Source organism: Agelaius phoeniceus, chromosome 3 (genome assembly GCF_051311805.1).
Source record: "Agelaius phoeniceus isolate bAgePho1 chromosome 3, bAgePho1.hap1, whole genome shotgun sequence".
Lineage (NCBI taxonomy): Eukaryota > Metazoa > Chordata > Aves > Passeriformes > Icteridae > Agelaius > Agelaius phoeniceus.
In genome coordinates this window covers 109,233,146-109,251,916 of record NC_135267.1, presented here as the reverse complement: position 1 = coordinate 109,251,916, position 18,771 = coordinate 109,233,146, and the positions used below count along the sequence as shown (strand labels likewise).

General features: G+C 44.9%; 1 protein-coding gene and 1 long non-coding RNA gene across 3 annotated transcripts in view; one reads left to right on the top strand and one right to left on the bottom strand.

Moving 5' to 3' along the window:
* Positions 1-5,705: 5,705 nt before the first annotated feature.
* SRP9 (signal recognition particle 9) lies at positions 5,706-11,441 on the bottom strand. Its single transcript, XM_054629602.2, has 3 exons — positions 11,290-11,441; positions 8,679-8,747; positions 5,706-7,410 (listed from the first exon to the last, which is right to left on the bottom strand). The coding sequence occupies exons 1-3, from the start codon at positions 11,359-11,361 to the stop codon at positions 7,291-7,293; spliced, it is 261 nt and encodes an 86-aa protein (XP_054485577.1). The 5' UTR covers positions 11,362-11,441; the 3' UTR covers positions 5,706-7,290.
* Positions 11,442-11,542: 101 nt separating this feature from the next.
* LOC143693638 (uncharacterized) overlaps positions 11,543-18,771 on the top strand; it is a 30,331-nt gene continuing 23,102 nt past the window's right edge. Inside the window, exon 1 of one of the 2 annotated variants that reach the window (XR_013181556.1) lies at positions 11,543-11,643. This is a non-coding gene — a long non-coding RNA (uncharacterized LOC143693638). Of the gene's footprint in view, positions 11,644-12,848; positions 12,879-18,771 lie in introns of those variants that run through there. The other variant, XR_013181557.1, reaches the window with a different exon arrangement.

The window sequence follows — 18,771 nt, the reverse complement described above, 5'->3', positions numbered from 1 at the left end:
CACTCACTCCCCCACCAGCAGGATCAGGGTGAGAATCACAGGAGTAGAAGTCAGAAAACTCATGGATAGAAATAAAAACACTTTAAGAAGTAAAGCAAACAATGCACATGCAAGAAAAGCAAACCAAGGAATGAATTCCCTGCTTCCCATGGGCAGGCAGGTGTTCAGGCATCTCCTGGAGGGAGAGGCTCCATCCCACAGAGCAGTTACTGGGGAAATCAGTGACTCCAGCATCCCCCGTGCCTCCTCCTTCCCCAGCTTTGCCTGCTGGCCAGGATGCCCCTGGTGTGGGATGTCCCTTGGGCCAGTGGGGTCAGCTGGGCTGGCTCTGACCCCTCCCAGCTCCCTGTGCCCCCCAGCCTCTCCCTGCGGGGTGGGTGAGGAGCAGGAAAGGCCCTGACGTGTGCGAGCACTGCCAAACAACAGCAAAAACATCTCTCTGTTATCAGCACTGCTCTCAGCACAGATCCAAACTACAGCCCCACACCAGCCACTGTACAGAAAATTACCCCAGCCAAAGCCAGCACAATGCTCTGTTTGGCTATTTTAACTAATGAAAATTTGCATTTTTTTCTGTCCTCTATTTCTGATAAGAAATAATAAACTCTTGAGTCCAAACATGAAACTACCTTCTCAAGTGCCTTCAATAGAGAAACCAAGAGCCCTCAGCTGACCTTTAGTGACCATCTCAGCACACTAACCAGCTGGAACACCACACCAGCAGCTCTCCAGAACATCAAGGGGTCCTCTGATGCTCTGATGAATGGGAACAGCTCAGCTGAGGCTCAGACCCACTGGAACCGGCGCTAGAGGCAAGGGGGACCAGCAGCCAGCTGCTCTATGGACCAAGGCTCTGTGGAATCCCAGTCTGCACATTCATGGCACCACCAACATCTGTGGTGGGTCAGGAGCTCTTTGCAGAGCAGCTCAAACCAGGGCTGCTTTTTCACAGGGTTTTACTCACGGGTCACCCAGCTCTGCTGTGTGAGCAAGCACAGAAGGTTTGCCTCTGGGCACAAACCAACAATCCCTGATGAAATTTGTTTATTCCTTTGGTTCCTGACCTCAGCTACATGGGAGCACTGCCACAGAAAATGGGTTTTTCAAAAACTCACCTATAGTAATGTAGGGATGATTGGCATCTGACTCCGTTGATTCAGAATTTTGGATAATTGCTTTATTAAACTTTTATTTATACTATTTATACTATACTATATTAAAGAGCTGATATACTATAAAGAATACTAAAGAATACTACTAAAGAAAACTCGTGACCGTCTCCAGACAGCCAGGACACAGCTTTTTCCAATTGGTTAAGGAAACAAAACAATCCTCAGCAGAATCCAATTGACAAATCACTTCAGGTAAACAACCTTCCTAACACATTCCACATGTGCAAAAACAACAGGAGCAGCAAGTAGAGATGAGAATCGTTTTCTCTTTCTTCTCTCTGTGCTTCTCCAGGAAAAAAGAACTGACACCTAGATTATTTTCCCTTTTAATGCAATAACTGATCCCAAAGAGCTCACAATGCAGACTTTTCTGGGAGAGAGAATTATGTCTCTCACTGTCTATCAATGAAAGGTCAGTTTGCCTCCTGCCCCCAAGTTCAAAAATCTATCTTTTAAGGCAACTTAAAGCAAGACACCGAATTTCACAGGACGTGTCTGAGGCATTGGTTCATCCCCTGCCTTGCTGACTCCTTCCCGAGCAGATGCCTTTGCAGAGTAGCATTTGGAGTCTCGCTTTGCCAGAGCTCATTTGTCAGAGCCCCGAGGCCAGCCTTTCATCTCCCGGGCACACAAAGCTAGCAGGGCTGCAGTGGAGGTGGCTGTATTTACATGCATGAGCAACCCAGTTAAAATGCATATTTCAGCTGCCTGAACTCTCCTTTGCTCACTACCAGCCAGCACAGCCATTCAGGAGGTGTCCAGAAAGCTCAAGCCCCTCTCCAAGGAGCCAGTCTTTGGAATCTTGCTGTAAGCTCAGCCCCTAGCTCAGGAAGGTTCTCAGTAAAGGCAGGACATGCAGACCAGTACTTTCATGAACAGAAGAACGTGTCTTCTTCTAGACAGAAAAAGAACCCAACATGCTCACACAGCTCCAAAGGAAATAATAATAAAAAAAATCAATCTATCCCAGACCTCACGGTATGACTGATGTTTTAAGTTCTAAAAAAGTTACCAAGAACTGCCACCAAAAAAGGCAGCAAAAGAATGTGAGCACAAAACCAAAACTTGCTAAACAAAGCAAAATATCTTCAGAGCTGGTCTTAATTTAAATGGAAAACACTTTCATAAATACCGGCATTACAGTTTAAGAGGAACTCTATACTCTTGGTTTTGTAATCCAAATATTCACAACAGCCAGGAACTGTCTGTTTGAGGAGTCATAATGGGTCCAGCACACTGGCTCCTGCTGGAAAACCAGGAATTCCACACCAGAGCACTCAGAGATGGCACTCAGGGCTTAAGATGCTTTTAGAAGGCAGAGAGTAATTGCTTTCCCATCACAGGACTCAGGAACACACCCCTACAACCACCTTGGCACAGTGTAAGAACATAAGGACTCACCTTCACCAGGAACAAAGATCATGTTCAACAGCATGGGCCTGGGCTTGCAGGAAGGCAGTTAGCTCTGCTATCATGCCATGACCATGCTTTTATTTGCTCAGTTCCCACAGACCTCAGTGTTACATGGTCCAGTTTAAGCCCACTTTCTCCCAGGAGCATTTATTCTGCTGGAGCTGGTACTGGGCACACACACATTCTTGCATAACAAGCAGGGGTTAACAAACCAGCCGCTTTGCAGCTTTGCATTCTGCTGAGTAACTAATCTGCTGCTAAAATACATTTAAGCATCATTCTCATCTCAAAAATAACATTTCTACAGACTAAAAAGCCCTCATCTGTCTCCAGTCTGTAGTGACTCAAACACTTCAGCCCAGCATCAGGGTGGGGAGGTTTATCTGAAAGCCAGCCTGAAGAGTCCACTTAGACTAAAGATCTGCTTATGTGAAAGCAAAGAGATGAAAGGCATGTTTTTATGTCATCCCCAGCAACAAAGACAATTCAACCGTTGCTTGTATTTAAATACCACTCCTTGAACTCCCAAAGCTCTTTTTAACAGATAATATCTTTATAAACAAAAGTTGTGTTGAGTCACACAGCATCTACCCTTAAAGTAGTATTGGTATTTCAGAAGAGACACCTTCATGTCTTGAAAAGCAAATCACTATTAACACAAGCAAGGAATTAGATGTAGTTCTTCATAGACTAGTTTCTCCTAAAAAAAAATAAAAATAAGTGAAGCTCCTTTAAGACAGTTATCTAACAAAAGGACCCCTTGGATTTATTTGATCAAAACAGCTTTGCTTCAGTCAATTGGAAGGTCCCTCAGCACACAGCACTGTACAAGAATACCAGTTTTCAACTAAGCTCTACTCCTTAAGGACACCCACTAATGCTCACAGAATCTTCAAGGGTCTGGACTTGGGCACAATCTGCAGCTTAGGTAATAAATTTACAGAAAAAAAAAAACCCCACTTATTCTCTCTGTGCTTCCACTTCAGATCCAAACTTCATTGGAGAGGTGGTTACAGAGTAATTCCTGTGAGAGGTTTGTGCTCCTCCAGGCCAGCAGTGAGAAAGCACAGGTAGGTAAGGTAACTGTGGTTCCATCTTTCTTCCAGGTGATCAAAGTGAGGGGAATCATCCTCCCTAGAGCAGGATGGGCACCCAAGAATGTTACTGTTATATTTTCTGAAAAATCCCTTTGCCAGGATTTCTTCTCCTGGGAAGCTGAGAAGCCTCAGAGAAAAAGGAAAAAAAAAATATCCCATTTACTTCTCCCTGTTTTGCTGCTTTGGAATGTAGTTTGGAGATTGTTTATCCAACATGTGAATTGTTTTAACTTAATAACCAAGCAAGGTCCAGCTGTCTCGGGACTCTGGAAGCAGTCAGGTAAGTATCTGGTAAGTACTTACTTCTGGTAAGTATCCTTTCTCTCTTTGTTAGTATAATTTTAATATAGCATTCTTTAATATAATATCATAAAATCATAAAATAGCCTTCTAAGAACATGGAGTCAGATTCTCAACTCCTCCTTCATCCTGGAGACCCAGCAAATACCACATAAGAACATCTAAAATGACTTAATCCTTTAAGATCAGCCTACAGTAACAAGTGATCATCCCAGGCCTACTGACAGAAAACAGTTTCCTCCCATTTGTTCCAGCAAAATGCTGAGTGTTACTCATTTTTATACTGTGTGAAGAAACTTACTGAGATGAAACATAATTCTTTTGACAAGTTAAAACATTTTTAAAAGCACCTGCTTGGCTTTGGCTCCATTTCCCATTTTGACAGACTCCAGCACCAAAGCATCCAAAGGAGTGACAGAATAAACCTGTCACTCCTAGAAGTTAGGCCAGGACTTTAATAGGAAGGCCTCTTTCAAAAGGCTCTCTAAAACAAAGACTTGTGACCACACTTCTCACTTCTCCAGATAATTTAAAAATCTTCCTGCACTCCAGAATACCCTTCCACAATGGATTACATATGGAGCAGCTCAGGATTCATACCCCTAAAATTGGAAACAGAAGTGGTTGCATGTAAGTAGTTGAATATAAGAGAGAGCTCAGATATGAAGCACTTTGCACAAAGAATTGAAATCAAGACACTCAGGGAACCCAGCAGATGAGAACCACAGAGAAAGAAAATAAATTCCATGGATAAAGTAACCCAAGTTCTTAGAACAATAACAAGGCCCCTATCTTTTTATTAAACTGCTCTCACCAAACAGAACAATTACTGAAGATAACTAACAGGCAGCAACAAAATTTGCTGTAGCAGGGAAAAGCATCCAATTTTTTCCAATCATTCCACTTCTGCAAAGGTCACCTGTTTGTCACTGCACAGGCTGCCCATGTCTCCTGCCTGAAATTGGCACCAGCTCCTGGCTGGAGAGCAGCAGTCCCTGGCAAGCTGGGCTGCCCAGTGCAGAGATTCAGGGACTGTGAGCACACCTTTGCTGCAGCAGCCACAATACACTGATTTTTTAATCACAAACCAGACACTCAAGTAGCTGGCAACATGATGGACCAGCTCAGGGGATGTTTATTAGGGATGTGATCAGTGTACATAAGCACACATACTCTCAGCAAGAGCATAGGCATGAAAGAGACAGAGCTTGGGATTCAGAGCTTCTCTACTGCCCCATGGACACAGTATGGAAATGGCTGAAAATTCCAGGACTAAGGTATGAAGCACCTCTATTTTTCTGACCAAGTTTCCATACAATTAAATTTTCTTAAGCAGTAGCTATGTAATATTTTCTTTTGCATTCTGGCTGCACAGAACCACTCTAATTTTTTTTCTAAGTATATGGAGAACAAGCTTAATGACACATCACTCTTACAAAAGTGGCAACAGTATTTCCCCAAGATTTTAGGGAAATAATTTCTGAATTTAGAAAAGTAGAAATGTATCCCCTTGCCTGTTTTGCCTGAAAATTGCTGCTCTAATATACAGTGCTGTAATTGCTCCTCCTCTAAAACCTGCTGGGGTATAAAGCTGAAGCCTTTCAGCCACTTGGGACACCCAGTCTCTCTACTACTTTATTGCAAATATTAGGAAAGTTATTTGGAGCACCAAAGAAAAATTTCAGTATTACAGTAACTCATGAAAGTTTAACAATGAACCGAGTCCAGCCTTCTCTCTGGCTTTATTTATATTTCAAAAGCCAATACAAAAATGTTACACACATACCAGTCACTGTTGCAGACCAGAATTTTGAGCACTCACCGGAATTTAGTGCTGCAGTATTTTCCAACAATGTGCAACATTCTATGTTCAGCTGAAAGGGTACTCTAATGCAACATTCAAGCCTGGTGGGTTTTTTCCAAGCTTTTGGCAAATGTGGAAAGTCCACTGCTTCCCAGTAGCTCCATTATTTTTATGTAAGTGACAGCAGGTAGCTACCTAAATAGATTGTTTAGTTATATAAAAAATGCCACTACAAGTATGGTCCTGCTTTACTTTTGTGGCTTGGTTTAACCCCAAAAAAAATCAGTTCTGAAAGCACCTAGTTATACCAATAGCCTAATTACATGAAAATGTTCCTCTGTTTTCCAGTATGCAAGACCTAGTTAAAGCAAGTATCAATTTTAGCTACTGGGTTTTCAAACAAAAAGCTTTTTTACAAGAGACAATTAAAGCTTCCATCAGCCTACCAGAGGTTACTGAGAGAAACACATCTAAGCTACAGGATGTGTAAGCATTGGTCTATTTCTGACAGTGGTATTTAAGTATTTATTAAGGTGTTTGCATCCATTTATCCATTTGGCTGACATCCACCTGCCACATGTAACATTTGAAATTGCAGTTAAAAAGCTGCTGGAGTAAGGAATCTGGGTACTGTTCAGTTGGATATTTTCTATTAGCATAATAGGCAAGAGCTTCTAGAATTTGTCTTGCTGATATACTTCAACTCTGCCTGAAGCAAGGATGGGAAAACAAACCCCTGCTAGTAGAAAATAGTTCAAGTATGTAAAAAAGCCACTGACTGTTTTTTAGTAACAGTATTTGCACAAGCAGAAAAAAACCCTCCCAGTTTCTCATAGATCTCTAGGAATATTCAAGTGAGGTTCTGTTTTAATTTTTAAGATACAGAAGTTTAATCACTTAGCCAATATAAGAGTTCTGCAAACTGCATTATGGATAATGTTGCACATCTTATGACTGAGTGCTGCCAGCGACAGTGGTAATACAAATTGGCAATTTCAACATTTCAGTTCAGAAAACATCTGTTATTCTAAACCCAACAGATTTATATAATGTATGTAAATATTTATTAAACCCAGCCACCATGCTACAGTATTAGATTAATAAATCCTCTCATTTTCAGAATACACCAGCATAAGGTATGAACACAATGAAATCTATATGAAATTTTACAGTAACTTTCCAGAAGTATGCCTGTGGCCTATCAAATTTGCATTAACATACTGTAGATTTAAAATATTTACTTGTCTTCTTAGCATACCTAATGTGTAAGAATAGTTGCTTAATACCCAAAAATAAATATAAGCTTTCAATTGAAAGCACTTATTTTCCTAGATTTCCAAAGTGGAGTCTGAGGGGTGAAAATGCTTCAGACTTGTCATCAGTCCACTTCAGTACATAAAAGCATCTCCTGCCCCAGTTTTGTTTTTTTTGTTGTTGTTGTTGCAATCCCAAAGATTTGTTTCCAGTGAAATATGAGCAGAGCAGTGATTTTCTTGGCAGCCCTTCAGTCTGTTTCCATGGCAGCACTGCGGGACTCCTTGGCCACCATGAGTCGCATGAGCTGACTGTGGAATTTCTCAATCTTCTTCACGTCTTGTGCCTGGTCTGTTCTGTACAGCAAACACTGCAAGACAAAGTTCCTGATATCAGATCTCACTTCTACTGCTTTTTATCTTGTTTGTAGCTGCTATGTATTCATTTCTGCTTGGAACACACTAAACAAGGAGAGCATTGAAATGTTCAGCAGTTACCAGGAGGCAGCACCAACACATCCACCCTGTTTCAGAGCACAAACATTATCTGTTTGCTTTTAAGCTTCTCCCTAATGCTCATGCCTCCCATATTGAAAACAGGGAAACTCAGAATTTATCCTAGTTTCTTCTAGCTCGAAAAAGCTGTTAAAACTTGGGTTTTAAAGCTGCCCTTTTTTGTGTTGTCTAAACATAGAAACAGATTTTAAACCTGAAGTTACTTGCCAATTCTTTATATTCTGAAAGCAAGCTTATTTTGCCTTTCACAGTCCTTAATGTTACACTGCCAGGGACACAAAATTCAGTATTTCCCATTGAAGGGGATCCTCTACCCAAAGCAAAACCTGTTTTTCTAAGACAGCCCTAAATAGGGAACACAGAATCTGATTAAAATAAAAAAAACCACCCAAACAAACAAAAACCCCAAACACTAAAACAACCCAACCAAAATCCTGAAACCAGTCCCCATTTCTCCCACCTGGTGTAACATCCTTTTCTGACTGAAAGCAGGTAAGGTAGCCTATACCCCAGAAGAGTTTGTGAATCACCTCACTCCAACCTTCCCTACAGGAGATTTCCACAAAATTACCCTTAAATTCCCCATTATCAGTGCCCCACACCCAACAGCTCAACCATGTTAAGCCCCTATCAAGAAGTGCCTTTACTGGAGTTTCACATCCATTCCAGGCACTTGAAATTCCTATGCCAGACTACTTTTCCTGGAAAGAAGAAATTTGACTCTTTTCCAAGTCTGAAGGCAAGAGAAGGGCAGAATACTGTGTCTGGACTGCAGAATACCAGAATAGCCTGCACTGCAGAAAAACAACTCCTTAGCTGTAACACTGCTGTCACTCAGTCTCATAATCACAAAGAAGGAACTTCAGCTATGGCTGGAAGATTTCACCACTCTGAGCAGGTAAAAAAGACCCCACTCACAGCAGTGAACACCAGTTTGAAAATGCTCCTGAACTGGTCAGTGTCAATGCAGACACAGCAACGAGGGAAGGCTGAGTACAAGTTTTTAGCAAACTGTCAGAGACTCTCAAGGCAGTGTCCAAGAGCTCCCAAGGTGACTGACAGCAAAACACGAGTCTGTGAGTGGCACAAGAAGCTCTGAAAGGGGAATGTGCTCTGTACTTACAGCCACATCATCTGTAACTTTGATACAGAGGTTCCCATCACAGTGTCGGTATTTGAGGACAACACGGACCTGAAACGAAAAACATTTTAGGAATTAGCACTGACAGATAACAATTCTCAGCATGTATTGAAGGCAATCTGCCCACACTCAGACTACCCTTAAGGATAATTATGTTCTGTTCCATGTTTTCAGCACCTCTGTGGCAGCCCTCAGCTCTGGTGCTGTGGAAGCTGCATGTAATCCCACAGCCAAGGTGGTGTGGAAGTTGACCCACATTTCCCTGCCTTACAGTCCAGGCTGGTTTTCCAGCAGCATCTGCAAGGTTAACACTGGGCATGTTCAAAAACCCTGCAAATTCAGCAACAACAGCTGCAGAGACCTTGGAGACAGGCAGGACAAACCATGAGAGTCATGTTGAGAGGAGACACCTCTGGCTGTGCGTCACACCCCAGAAAAAACAACTGGAGGCCTGTTTGTAGGCTTGAAACACTTCAGAAAAGAGCAGCTCCACGTGAAGACTTGAAAGGGATCAGCTGAGTGGGGCAGGCTCAACATCACCACTTTTTCTGCTATGGTAATTATCACAGCTACTCCTGCAGTCACCTGCCCTGAGCTCTAACCCACCCAGCCCCTCTGGACCCCCAAAGCACCAAAGTTCTCAAAGCCACACTGGTAAAAATTCACATCCTCAGTGGCTGAGCATTAAATGGTTCCTCCTGAGCAGTTTGCAGCCTCGGCTAACATCAGAAACAAAGCAAGGTTGCCTCTGAGAGCATTCTGAACTCACACTGCAAACAGTTTTTATTGTACAGTGATTTGTGCTAATGCTCAACAACCTCCTTTGCTACAAACACATTGCGGAATTCCTGTTCCAGAGCGGATCTCATCACAGGTTGACCCTTTCTGTTTGACAAACTGCCACCTCCTGAGCAGTGTGAGAGCACAGCTCCCTGCTGAGCAGCCCCAAAAGCACAGGAGAGGCTGCCACGGGCAGCAGGAACACACTGAGTGTATCAATGACCTGCTCCTGCCAAGGCAAGACCACTCAGTACCTGGCTGCAGAACACACACCCAACGCCCACAGCTCTTCCTTCAGCTTCCCAGCAAGCCCAATTACGAAATTCCTGGGGCTAATTCTCTGCCAAATCAACAGGAGGGTACTTGTGCTACAACAACAGGGCCTATGTAAACCCCTCTGTAGCCAGACAAATTCACTGCCATGGATGGGAAGAGATTTCCTTTAAGGAAAGGGGAAGAGCAGCTCCTGGCTGCAGTGTCAATCCATTCTTTCATTCAATGGAATGTCACAGAGCCTAGGAAGGCCAAACTGGGCAATTTTATTATCAGCAGCAATCACATATGGTGTCTCTGTGCTAATTAAAAGGCAGAGCTAATCTGCTTTAAATAATTAGATTTAATTTAATCTTCTGAAGGTTTCTCTAGTTCCCCTATTTTTGGTGAAGAACACTAGGCCTTTTTTACTCAAGATTTCTCAGGTGGGAGTTTCACATCACATTTTTGTGCTGCTTTGTAGGTGAACTACAATGCTTTTTCTCAAGACTGAGGTTAATTTTAATATTTGCATAAAACACGCTCCCAAAAAGTGACCAGAAAGAAGAAACAGTCATAAACCAAGAAGTTAAGTCCTTGAGGAATTATTCTTTAGGATGCAAACACCTTCCAGTCTGAAACGTCACTGCAAGCAACAATGCAACGTATTGACCTTATGAAAGGACAAATTCAAATAATACAGGTCTTAAATGCTATAAACTCATAAACTAATTATTGATATTTCAGCAGAACTCTTAACCTCGGTTTCCAACACACAGGTATGAGCTCAATGTCTTTGAAATTCAGCCCTTGAGGTTCATCCCAGCTGCCAATAACACCTGAAACACCGTTCCCTAGGGATGCTCTCGGGGTTGTAAATGAGAGTTTCCCCCCGTTCCACAAAAAAAGGATGCTCAGCTGCAACACCAGCGAGTAATCCCCTCCTCACAGGTGCTTCTTCCCTGTACTCGACACTGCTGAGGCCACGCTGCCAGTGCTGTGTCCAGCTCTGGGCTGTCACTGCGGGAAGGACGTGGAGGTGCTGGAGGGAGCCCAGAGCGGGGCAGTGGGGCTGGGGCTGCTCAGCCTGGAGAAAAGGAGGCTCAGGAATGACCTTATCGCTCCCTGAACTCCCTGACAGGAGGGTGCAACCTCTACACTGCCTTAAGGTGTGCCAGGAGGGGTTTAGGGCGGACATTAGAAGAAATATCTTCATAGAAAGGGTGATTAAACATTGGAAAGGGCTGCCCAGAGAGGCGGTGGAGGCACCATCCCCGGAAGCGTTCAAAAAATAAGCAGACGTGGCACTTGGGGTTATCTATGGTCCACCTAACATGGCTGATTCGGCCATAGGTTGGACTCGACGATCTCAGAAGTCTTTTCCAAGCTAAATGATTGAGACTCAGCGATTCTTGCCTCCCCCGCGCAGCCACCAGCGAACCCCCCCCCAGCCCGACACCGCCCGCCACCCCCACCGAGCTGCGCGCAGCTGGAGCCGCCTCCACATCGCCGCTCCGGCGGCCGGGCCGCGCACCCTCCTCTCCCGGCCGGGCTATCCCACCTTCATGGGGTCGGCGAGGTAGAGCTTCTCGGCGGCGCGGGTGAACTCCTCCCAGGCCTGGAAGTGCGGCATGGCCGAGCCCGCTCGGCTGCCCGCGGCCGCGGCAAGATGGCACCGGAGGCGGGTGGGCGGGAGCGCGGATGAGACGGCGGCCGCCATTGGCCCGCGGCTCAGCGCCGCCCAATCGCGGCGCGCGTAACTCCGCGCTCCCGCCACAGCGACCCCTGCAGGCGCGGCGGGGACAGGCGCCTGGTGGTGGCCCTGTCTGGGGCGGAGGGTCGCGGGTTCGAGCCCCGCCGCCGGCGGAGCGCCCACCCGCCCGAGGCTGGTACCTGGGGGGCTCTGCCAGGCCAGGTACGGGCTGTCTCCATGATAACTTCACGCTCGGAGGCCATGTGAGACGCTGGGGAGGCGGGTGGGCCGGCGGGGAGCTGGAGGTCCGGCGGGAGGTGAGGGCCGTGCACCTGAGGTGCTCTGTTTGCGCGGCCGGCCCTCACGGCTGGAGCGATTCCCGGGTTTTGCCAGGCTGGAAAAACCTGCGTGAGGCTGGAGTTTGGCTTCGTGTGGAACACAAAGGGTGTGTGGGAGCCCCTCGCTGCCTTCCCTGGTCTGCCTTGCTGAGGGGTGCTGAGGCATCGCTAAACTAAAGCTGAATGGCATGGAATAAAATGATGGAATGTTGGGGAAGTCTGCTTTTCAGGCCTGTGTGTGTAAAGCTTTTACGTAAAGCTGACTTAAAAATCCCCATTAAAAAGGAAATGAGGGAGGAAAAAAAAAAAGATCTGAGATTTCTCCTGGTGTGTTTTAAAAATCCCATTGCCTGCAATGATTTTTGTGCCTCTGTAGAACAAAGCCTGTGCCAGACGTGGAGCTGAGCTGTGCTCGTGTCACACGGCTTGTGCTGCTGCTGCAGTGACAATAAACACGTAAAACTTGCAGTCTCTATTCTCTATTTCACAGGGATTCACTGAAAACCCAAAAACTCCTGATAATTCAGGTCATTCTGATAATTCACTGAAAACCCAAAAGCTCCAAGTTTTACTGAACAACTCGAAACTCACCAGTGAGGCCAAACAAATAAACTGGAAGGTTTAGGGCAGATCTGCATTTGAGGGGACAAATTATGCAGGCTGTTGCAGTCTCCACTAGCAACATGGGGAAATACTATAGCTGCAGGCTTTTTTTTGGCCACAAAAAGCACAATACGTGCAAGTGCAAGAGAGAATGAAGAAATGTGGCCTAGAAATAAAAGGGCGGATGGGAGGTAAGGGGAGAAAAACTAGAATGAAATTCCCTGAGTCAGTAAAGCAGAAAATAATTGTTACTGTGGGGATCTACTCTGAAAAAGTCTACAGTGATTAGGCTGACAAACTTCATAAGTTGTGACTTGTGGGTGTTTTGTGGTCTAAACAATTCTGCTAAAGGGCTTTGCACCAATGAGTGGGGGCTATGGAGGGTGGAAAGATTTAAGGATTTTTTCTTTCTTTCCAGAGCTGCTCACAGGGTTTAGGCACTGATGTGTCACTGAACCCAGCTTCAGATCTACAAGAGTTGTCTTTCAGAGATGCTGAGAATCAACAGATTATCAGGTGATAGATATATGGGCAGAGCCTAAAGCAATCATCCCAAACACAGAACCTAACCTAGACAGAATGGTTCTCTACTCTCCTTCAGTTTGGGTAGCTATTTATAACAGCAGAGTAGGAATTGCATTTGGTAGTGTTGTACAGACACGTAGGGGATGTAAACACGTGGAAAGGAAAGGTGTGGGGAGCACAAACCCTGTAACACACGTTTTACAGAGCCATCATTCGCCAAATTTGGGTCCAGGTCTTCAAGTGGGATTGCACCTTCTGAAAGAGCCTCAGTTGTGGGCTGTCCAGTCATGAGCACTTTAGAGAGGATTTTAGTTTTGACTCAGATGTTCAGGATTTTGTGTGTTCTTTGATACAGAAGTGCTTCAGGAGCTTGCCAATGCCCAGTCATTAGCCCTGCAGTTGAGCTGATGCAATAGAGCAAGATGAGAAAAAAAACTCCCATTGTAGTATTTTTTTTTTTCCCATAACCTAGATGATTTCCAGGATCCATTTTAGGATGCAGCTTCTAAAACTGTTCTATAGGCACAATTTTGGAGGTGACAAGCTGCAGCAGCCAGGGCAAAGAGCAGAGAGGGATTTCATAACTGGCCTTGCCTCTGAGGGAAATGGGATGTGTCACAATGACAGTTCTATACAGCCTGGTACACAGCTCTGCAGGACCTGTTCCTGGCTGCAAATCTTCAGGATTTTGTCATCCCTGCCACTGCCACCACCACCTATAGCCCCACATTGTGCTGACACAGCTGTTTGTGACTTTGCACTGGGGATGGAACCAATGCTGGCATTAAAAGCAGCACCATTTTTAGCAACACTTTTTTTTTTTTTACTGAGATGAGTTTGGTTTTCTAGTTTAATGTGTGGCCTTATGTACTGTTGTGCTGCCACAGCTGCTGAAAATGTACCTTTTTTGGTGGCAAGACAGAATATGGGAATTCCTACTGGTTTTGCTGGATTGCCACCAAAAATGAGGGGCTGGCTATGAAACCAGCCCCCCTGAAAGCAGGGCCAGTTGCTGAACTCTCCACAATTAAGAAGAGAAGCTATTTCTGAGCCCCAGGGAATGCCTGTTACCTGTAGTTAGTGCACTGCTGTGCTCTGTTGTTCTCCTTTTGCCTGGAGAACAGAACATTTTCTTGACATGTTTGGAAAGTAAGTCAGACCACTGCAGCTATTCAGCTGTAAGTTGTATTTGATGTATGTCCAAAACTGTATTTTTCAAGTGAGTTCCAGTGAGTGCACTAATAGTAGAAATCCTTCAATGGGCTTTTTGTTTAGTGAAATAAAATGAACAGTTGTTTATCACTGTGTGGAGTGTTTGGTATGCAGCCAATAATAATTTAGTAGTTAGTAAGAATTCTGCTAAAACATACATACTTATCTTGCTTTCTTTTCTTGAGTTTCTGCTTTCTGCCATGCAAGAAATCATTCCAACAGTCTTAACAGCCCATTCCATCGCTTGCAAATGAAATGTGGAATGCTGTAAAACCTCATTTACCCTTTCCTCAGTCTGTCTCTGTATATCCTTGCTGTATTCCCTAGACCACCTTAGATAATGTCTTTTTTTTTTTGCTTGGATTTAAGGCCATAAAAAGCTATGAAGCAATAATGTAAGTACTCGTGTGATGAAGACTTTTCATGTGGGTTTTCCTCAGGCCTTTTCCCCTCATCCAACCTGTATGTACATGATTAATTATCTCTCTTTGATCAAGCTCCTACACGCATTGCCATTGCAAGTTCTGCTTCATGTAGTTGTGTTCAGGCATCTGGATTGTACTTGGTGATCTCTTCAGGTGTTTTATCCAGTGTCTTCCTTTGCATTAATGACAAACTGAAATAAAATAATGGAGAAAGTGCTGCATTAGAGCTTAAAATATCATCCACAGAGATCTTACAACTCCTGCAAAGTTCATGGAAGCTGCAGCTGCTTAGCATCACTCAGGGTCAGACATTTGGTTTCCTGTTCTTCACATTAATGTTTTTATTCTATCTAAAGCAGGTGCCATATTCTTTTTTTTTTTTTTTGGTAAAAACTATTTTTCTCTCCTGGATAAGGAACTCAGATGAGAGTATTAAATTCATTAAAACAGTTATCTGTCGCCATGACATACTACTGGTGGGTAAAACAAGCTGGTCTTCCCAGCTAAAATAAGCTTTTTGTAGAACACTGTGCTTTATCATGCTAAATTGTGGATTAGATGGGAAACAATGGGACAAACTGATCTCAGTTATGCTGCTCTAAATCCAGAGTCATTCCATTTATTTCATTGGGGTTTTTTTGGTATCTGTAACAGTATAATTAAGAGCAGACTTTGGTGCCGGGATGATAATCCTGTTCTTGGACCGGGAGCAACAGAAAGTCAGCGCAGAAATTGAGGTCTGAGAGAGTGCTAATGAGGAGTTAGTTACAAGGCAATTATTACTGCCAAGAGTGCTTCATGCTTAAAGGAGATACAGTTGCTTCTTTCAAAATAGCTCCAACCCAGCCCTTAGCAAAGTTAAGGAGAATCCCAGGCATTGTGATTATACATTCCATTCTTGTGTGTGTACGGTCCAAACCAGCCTGGGATTTGCACTGATGCAGACTTTAATCACACGGGGCTATTTTTTCCTTTGAAAGGGCATTTATGTGCACAGGGATGCAGATAAATCTTGAATGCGCTGAGATTCGAGGTCTTGACTTCTCCCTGGCTGCTGAGTCTCCGTGCCCATGAGAACCGAGGCTGCAGCGGGAAGCAGTTCGTGCTCCTGGATGGGTTCTAACACGCCACTCTGAGCCGCAGGTTTCACTCCACAGCTCCCCAAGGAGCACAAAGCACGCGGCTCCTTTTTAGGGGTTTGATGTTTTACGCAGCTTGGCTGAAGGTTTTGCCAGGTTGAGCCATACACAGGTAATTACGTCAATGCCAGTTTATTCTTTTGGACACAAGCATCTTACAGAGCGATTCAGGCTCATGTTGTCTCAGCAGGATAATTAAATGTTGGTGACACTTGGTGGTTAAAGGAGAATTCATGGCCGTTAAGGCTGTGTGTGGGCAGCAGGATTCCAGGGCCCTGTCCTGGTGCCTGTCTCAGCTTCAGGGCAGGGTAAAACCTGGATGCCTGTTGATAAAAACGAGAGCAGGCTCCCGGTGCTAAAGTGATTTCAGCATTTATTATAAAAAAAAAATAAAGGCCTGAAGCAAGGGGGCCCGCGGGCCGAGCAGGAGCGCTCCTGCCGGGGGATGCTGTGCAGCGATGTCCCCGATGGAGCTGCACGATTCAGTGGGACAGAAGCCCCTTTTCATCCTGTTTTTGTCCATTTGAATTGGTTTCTTTTTGGATCCTTCATTTGCATGAAGGTTTAAGGCGCTTGATTGGCCCATTGCAGTTCTGTGCAGGCTGGCTGGTTTCCCTTGGGGGGTGGTGCACTTTTCTGAGGTGTGTTATGGTACTGTTGAGTACCCTATTTCTTGCAACTACCCTTTTAACCCCTTTTACAAAATAATAACCAAACTAACAGTACATGCTTAACGGTCTGGCAACTATTTTACAACAGTTTCTAACCTATTTTTAACACCTGTCACTATCCTCATTCCTTTTCCCCCAGTGCCCCTGCAACTGTGACAGGAGCACACTCCAAACATGGCCCTGATCAGGGCACACCGTGATCTGCACTTGCCAGACACTTGAGCAATGACCTTGCCCCAGGCAGCATTGTTCCCTAATTTGCTTGAACATCAGAAAAGACAATGTCATTTAATATGGTCTAATCTCACTTTGTTAGGGAGTGTATGGATGTGGATGGCAACAGCCATTGCTCTGGCAAGAGAGTCATCCCTTCCTATGGCCGTGTTCTGTCCTGAACAGAAGCTGCCCTTTCATTTCTGGATGCTGTTCTGACAGTGTTCTTGTTAAGCTGCTCAGTTTTGATAGCTGGAAAGGTTCATCCCTTCCTGTTAAGTGGTCACTCCAGTTCCTTCAGCATAACAAGGTATTCAAATGGATGTGCTGTCATGCAGGGCACATATGTTAGAGAGCAGCCTCTCTGCTGTCACCGCGCTGGCTGTTGAGATTTGAGAATGAAATAGCAGTCCTCGTGATGGCCTTCAGGGAAAAGAGGAGCACATCTGGTAGCCAGCTCATGAACCAGCATTTGAAGCACTCTGGGAGCAGACAGACAGTCTCAGCACTAACTGCTCATAGATTTTGTATCACCATTACGTGAAGTTTCTGAGCCTGCTTAAGATGGGCTTAGATCATCTGCTGGCACAGGCTGCAAGCACATTGATTTCTTACATTAATCTTTAAGCAGCAAAGCTTTTTATTTGATAGGCATGACTTAAGGCTGGTTTACCTGTGCTGTTCATGCTGCCTGGCTGACGTAATTGAGTACAAAGCACCCGAAGAGGCAAGAGAGATTAGATGCTTACAGTGATACCTTCCCAAATCCTCTGGAGCTGTGTGACTGCAGCTGGGGTGGAAGGGCTTTCCGAATTTTTTCACTTGACTTCTAATTCTGAGCTACATGTCTGAGCCTGGATCAGATGGAAATTGCCTCCTCCTCAGTTCAGCCTGCAGAAAGGGAGACAGAGCAGCTGTGATGCTCAGGCCTGAACTTTCCTGGCAGGTGAACCCTGCCAGCTTCTTGCTCAAGTGAGAGTAACAGGCTTCCCCTTCCCCCTGTGCTGCTGTGAGAGTAGCAACCTGCAGCTGGTGGGAAATATTAGCCAAAAAAAATTCATGCCTGTCCCTGAATCTGCAGAGCCTCGTTTGAGTGGACTCTTGATTTAGCTGTAGCCCCTGCTACTTGTTCATTGCCTTTTCCTGGGAATGAATGCCCTCTCAGGATGTGTTTGCAGAAATGCATGTGTAAGTACCCTTCAACCCACTTCAATCAAACTGGGCTAGCAAAAACCTCCTACTTAATCCATTTAAGTCTGGCCCAGGGTGACCGAAGTAGCTGAGGGGGTGTCCACAGGAGCCGACTCTGCAGGCAGATCTCAAGAGGTGGGAATTTCCACAAGAAGTAGGACGGGCTGAGCAGGGGGAGTGGATCTGAATCAGCAGCTTCTCCCATCCCCTGGGCTGCAGGCAGAGGAGGACTCCAGCACAGGGCCTGCTGCTGGGCAGCCTGGCTGGCATAGCTTGGGAAGCTGCAGCGCAGGAGCAGTTTCCCCATTTTACCCCTTCCCAGACTGACAGCAGCTGTGGCCAAGAATGCCCAGCAGAATCAAAACCCTGCAAGCTCCTCAAGCTCCCCTGTTCAAGTCTTTGTCCCTGGTCAAGGGCTGGTGAGGGTGGAGGTGCTAATTTGACCAAATTATGGTTAAATTAGCATCAAAATGGATGCTTGACGTTTGTGTTGCCAGTTCCTGGAACAACTGCAAGCACACGCATTCCTTGGATGTCTGCAGTATGGCAGCTTCTTCTAAGAGGTGTTTGATGCAGAGCTTGTGTAGTACTGGGCTCACAGACCCACACACAGCAACACAAGAGCTGGGATCAGTGCTGGGAAGGGCTTCCTTACTTCCAACGTACTGCTGCTGTTGAGCAGACAAGTCAAGACCCTTGTCATGGGGGTTGCAAGGATTTACCTGGCTCTTTAGTTGGCTTGGGTCTGCAGAGGAATTTTAACCTCAGAATCTCTAAGGTTATTGTTTTCAAAAGATTTGGATTAGATTAAAAATACGAAAGGAGACCTTGGTGTTGTTTAGGAGTGGGGGCAGGGAGAATATCTGCATAAATTCCATGGCATGGCTGTAATTTTGTGTTGAAGGGATAGCTCCTAACAAGATTTACAATGTGCCCTAACCATTGCATTCGTGCTGAGGTGTTTTTCTCTCTCCATTAGCAACTTTTACTGATCTCATTTTTTTTAATGAGTGGTGAGTAAGTCAAAGGTTGA

What these genes read in the sequence shown, in the direction of transcription:
- SRP9 (XM_054629602.2), bottom strand. Translation starts at nt 11,361, where the DNA reads ATGCCGCACTTCCAGGCCTGGGAGGAGTTCACCCGCGCCGCCGAGAAG. An exon ending in ACCTCGCCGACCCCATGAAG is followed by an intron (nt 8,748 to 11,289) that starts GTGGGATAGCCC and finishes TTTTCGTTTCAG; the next exon opens with GTCCGTGTTGTCCTCAAATA. An exon ending in AAGTTACAGATGATGTGGCT is followed by an intron (nt 7,411 to 8,678) that starts GTAAGTACAGAG and finishes TTTGTCTTGCAG; the next exon opens with TGTTTGCTGTACAGAACAGA.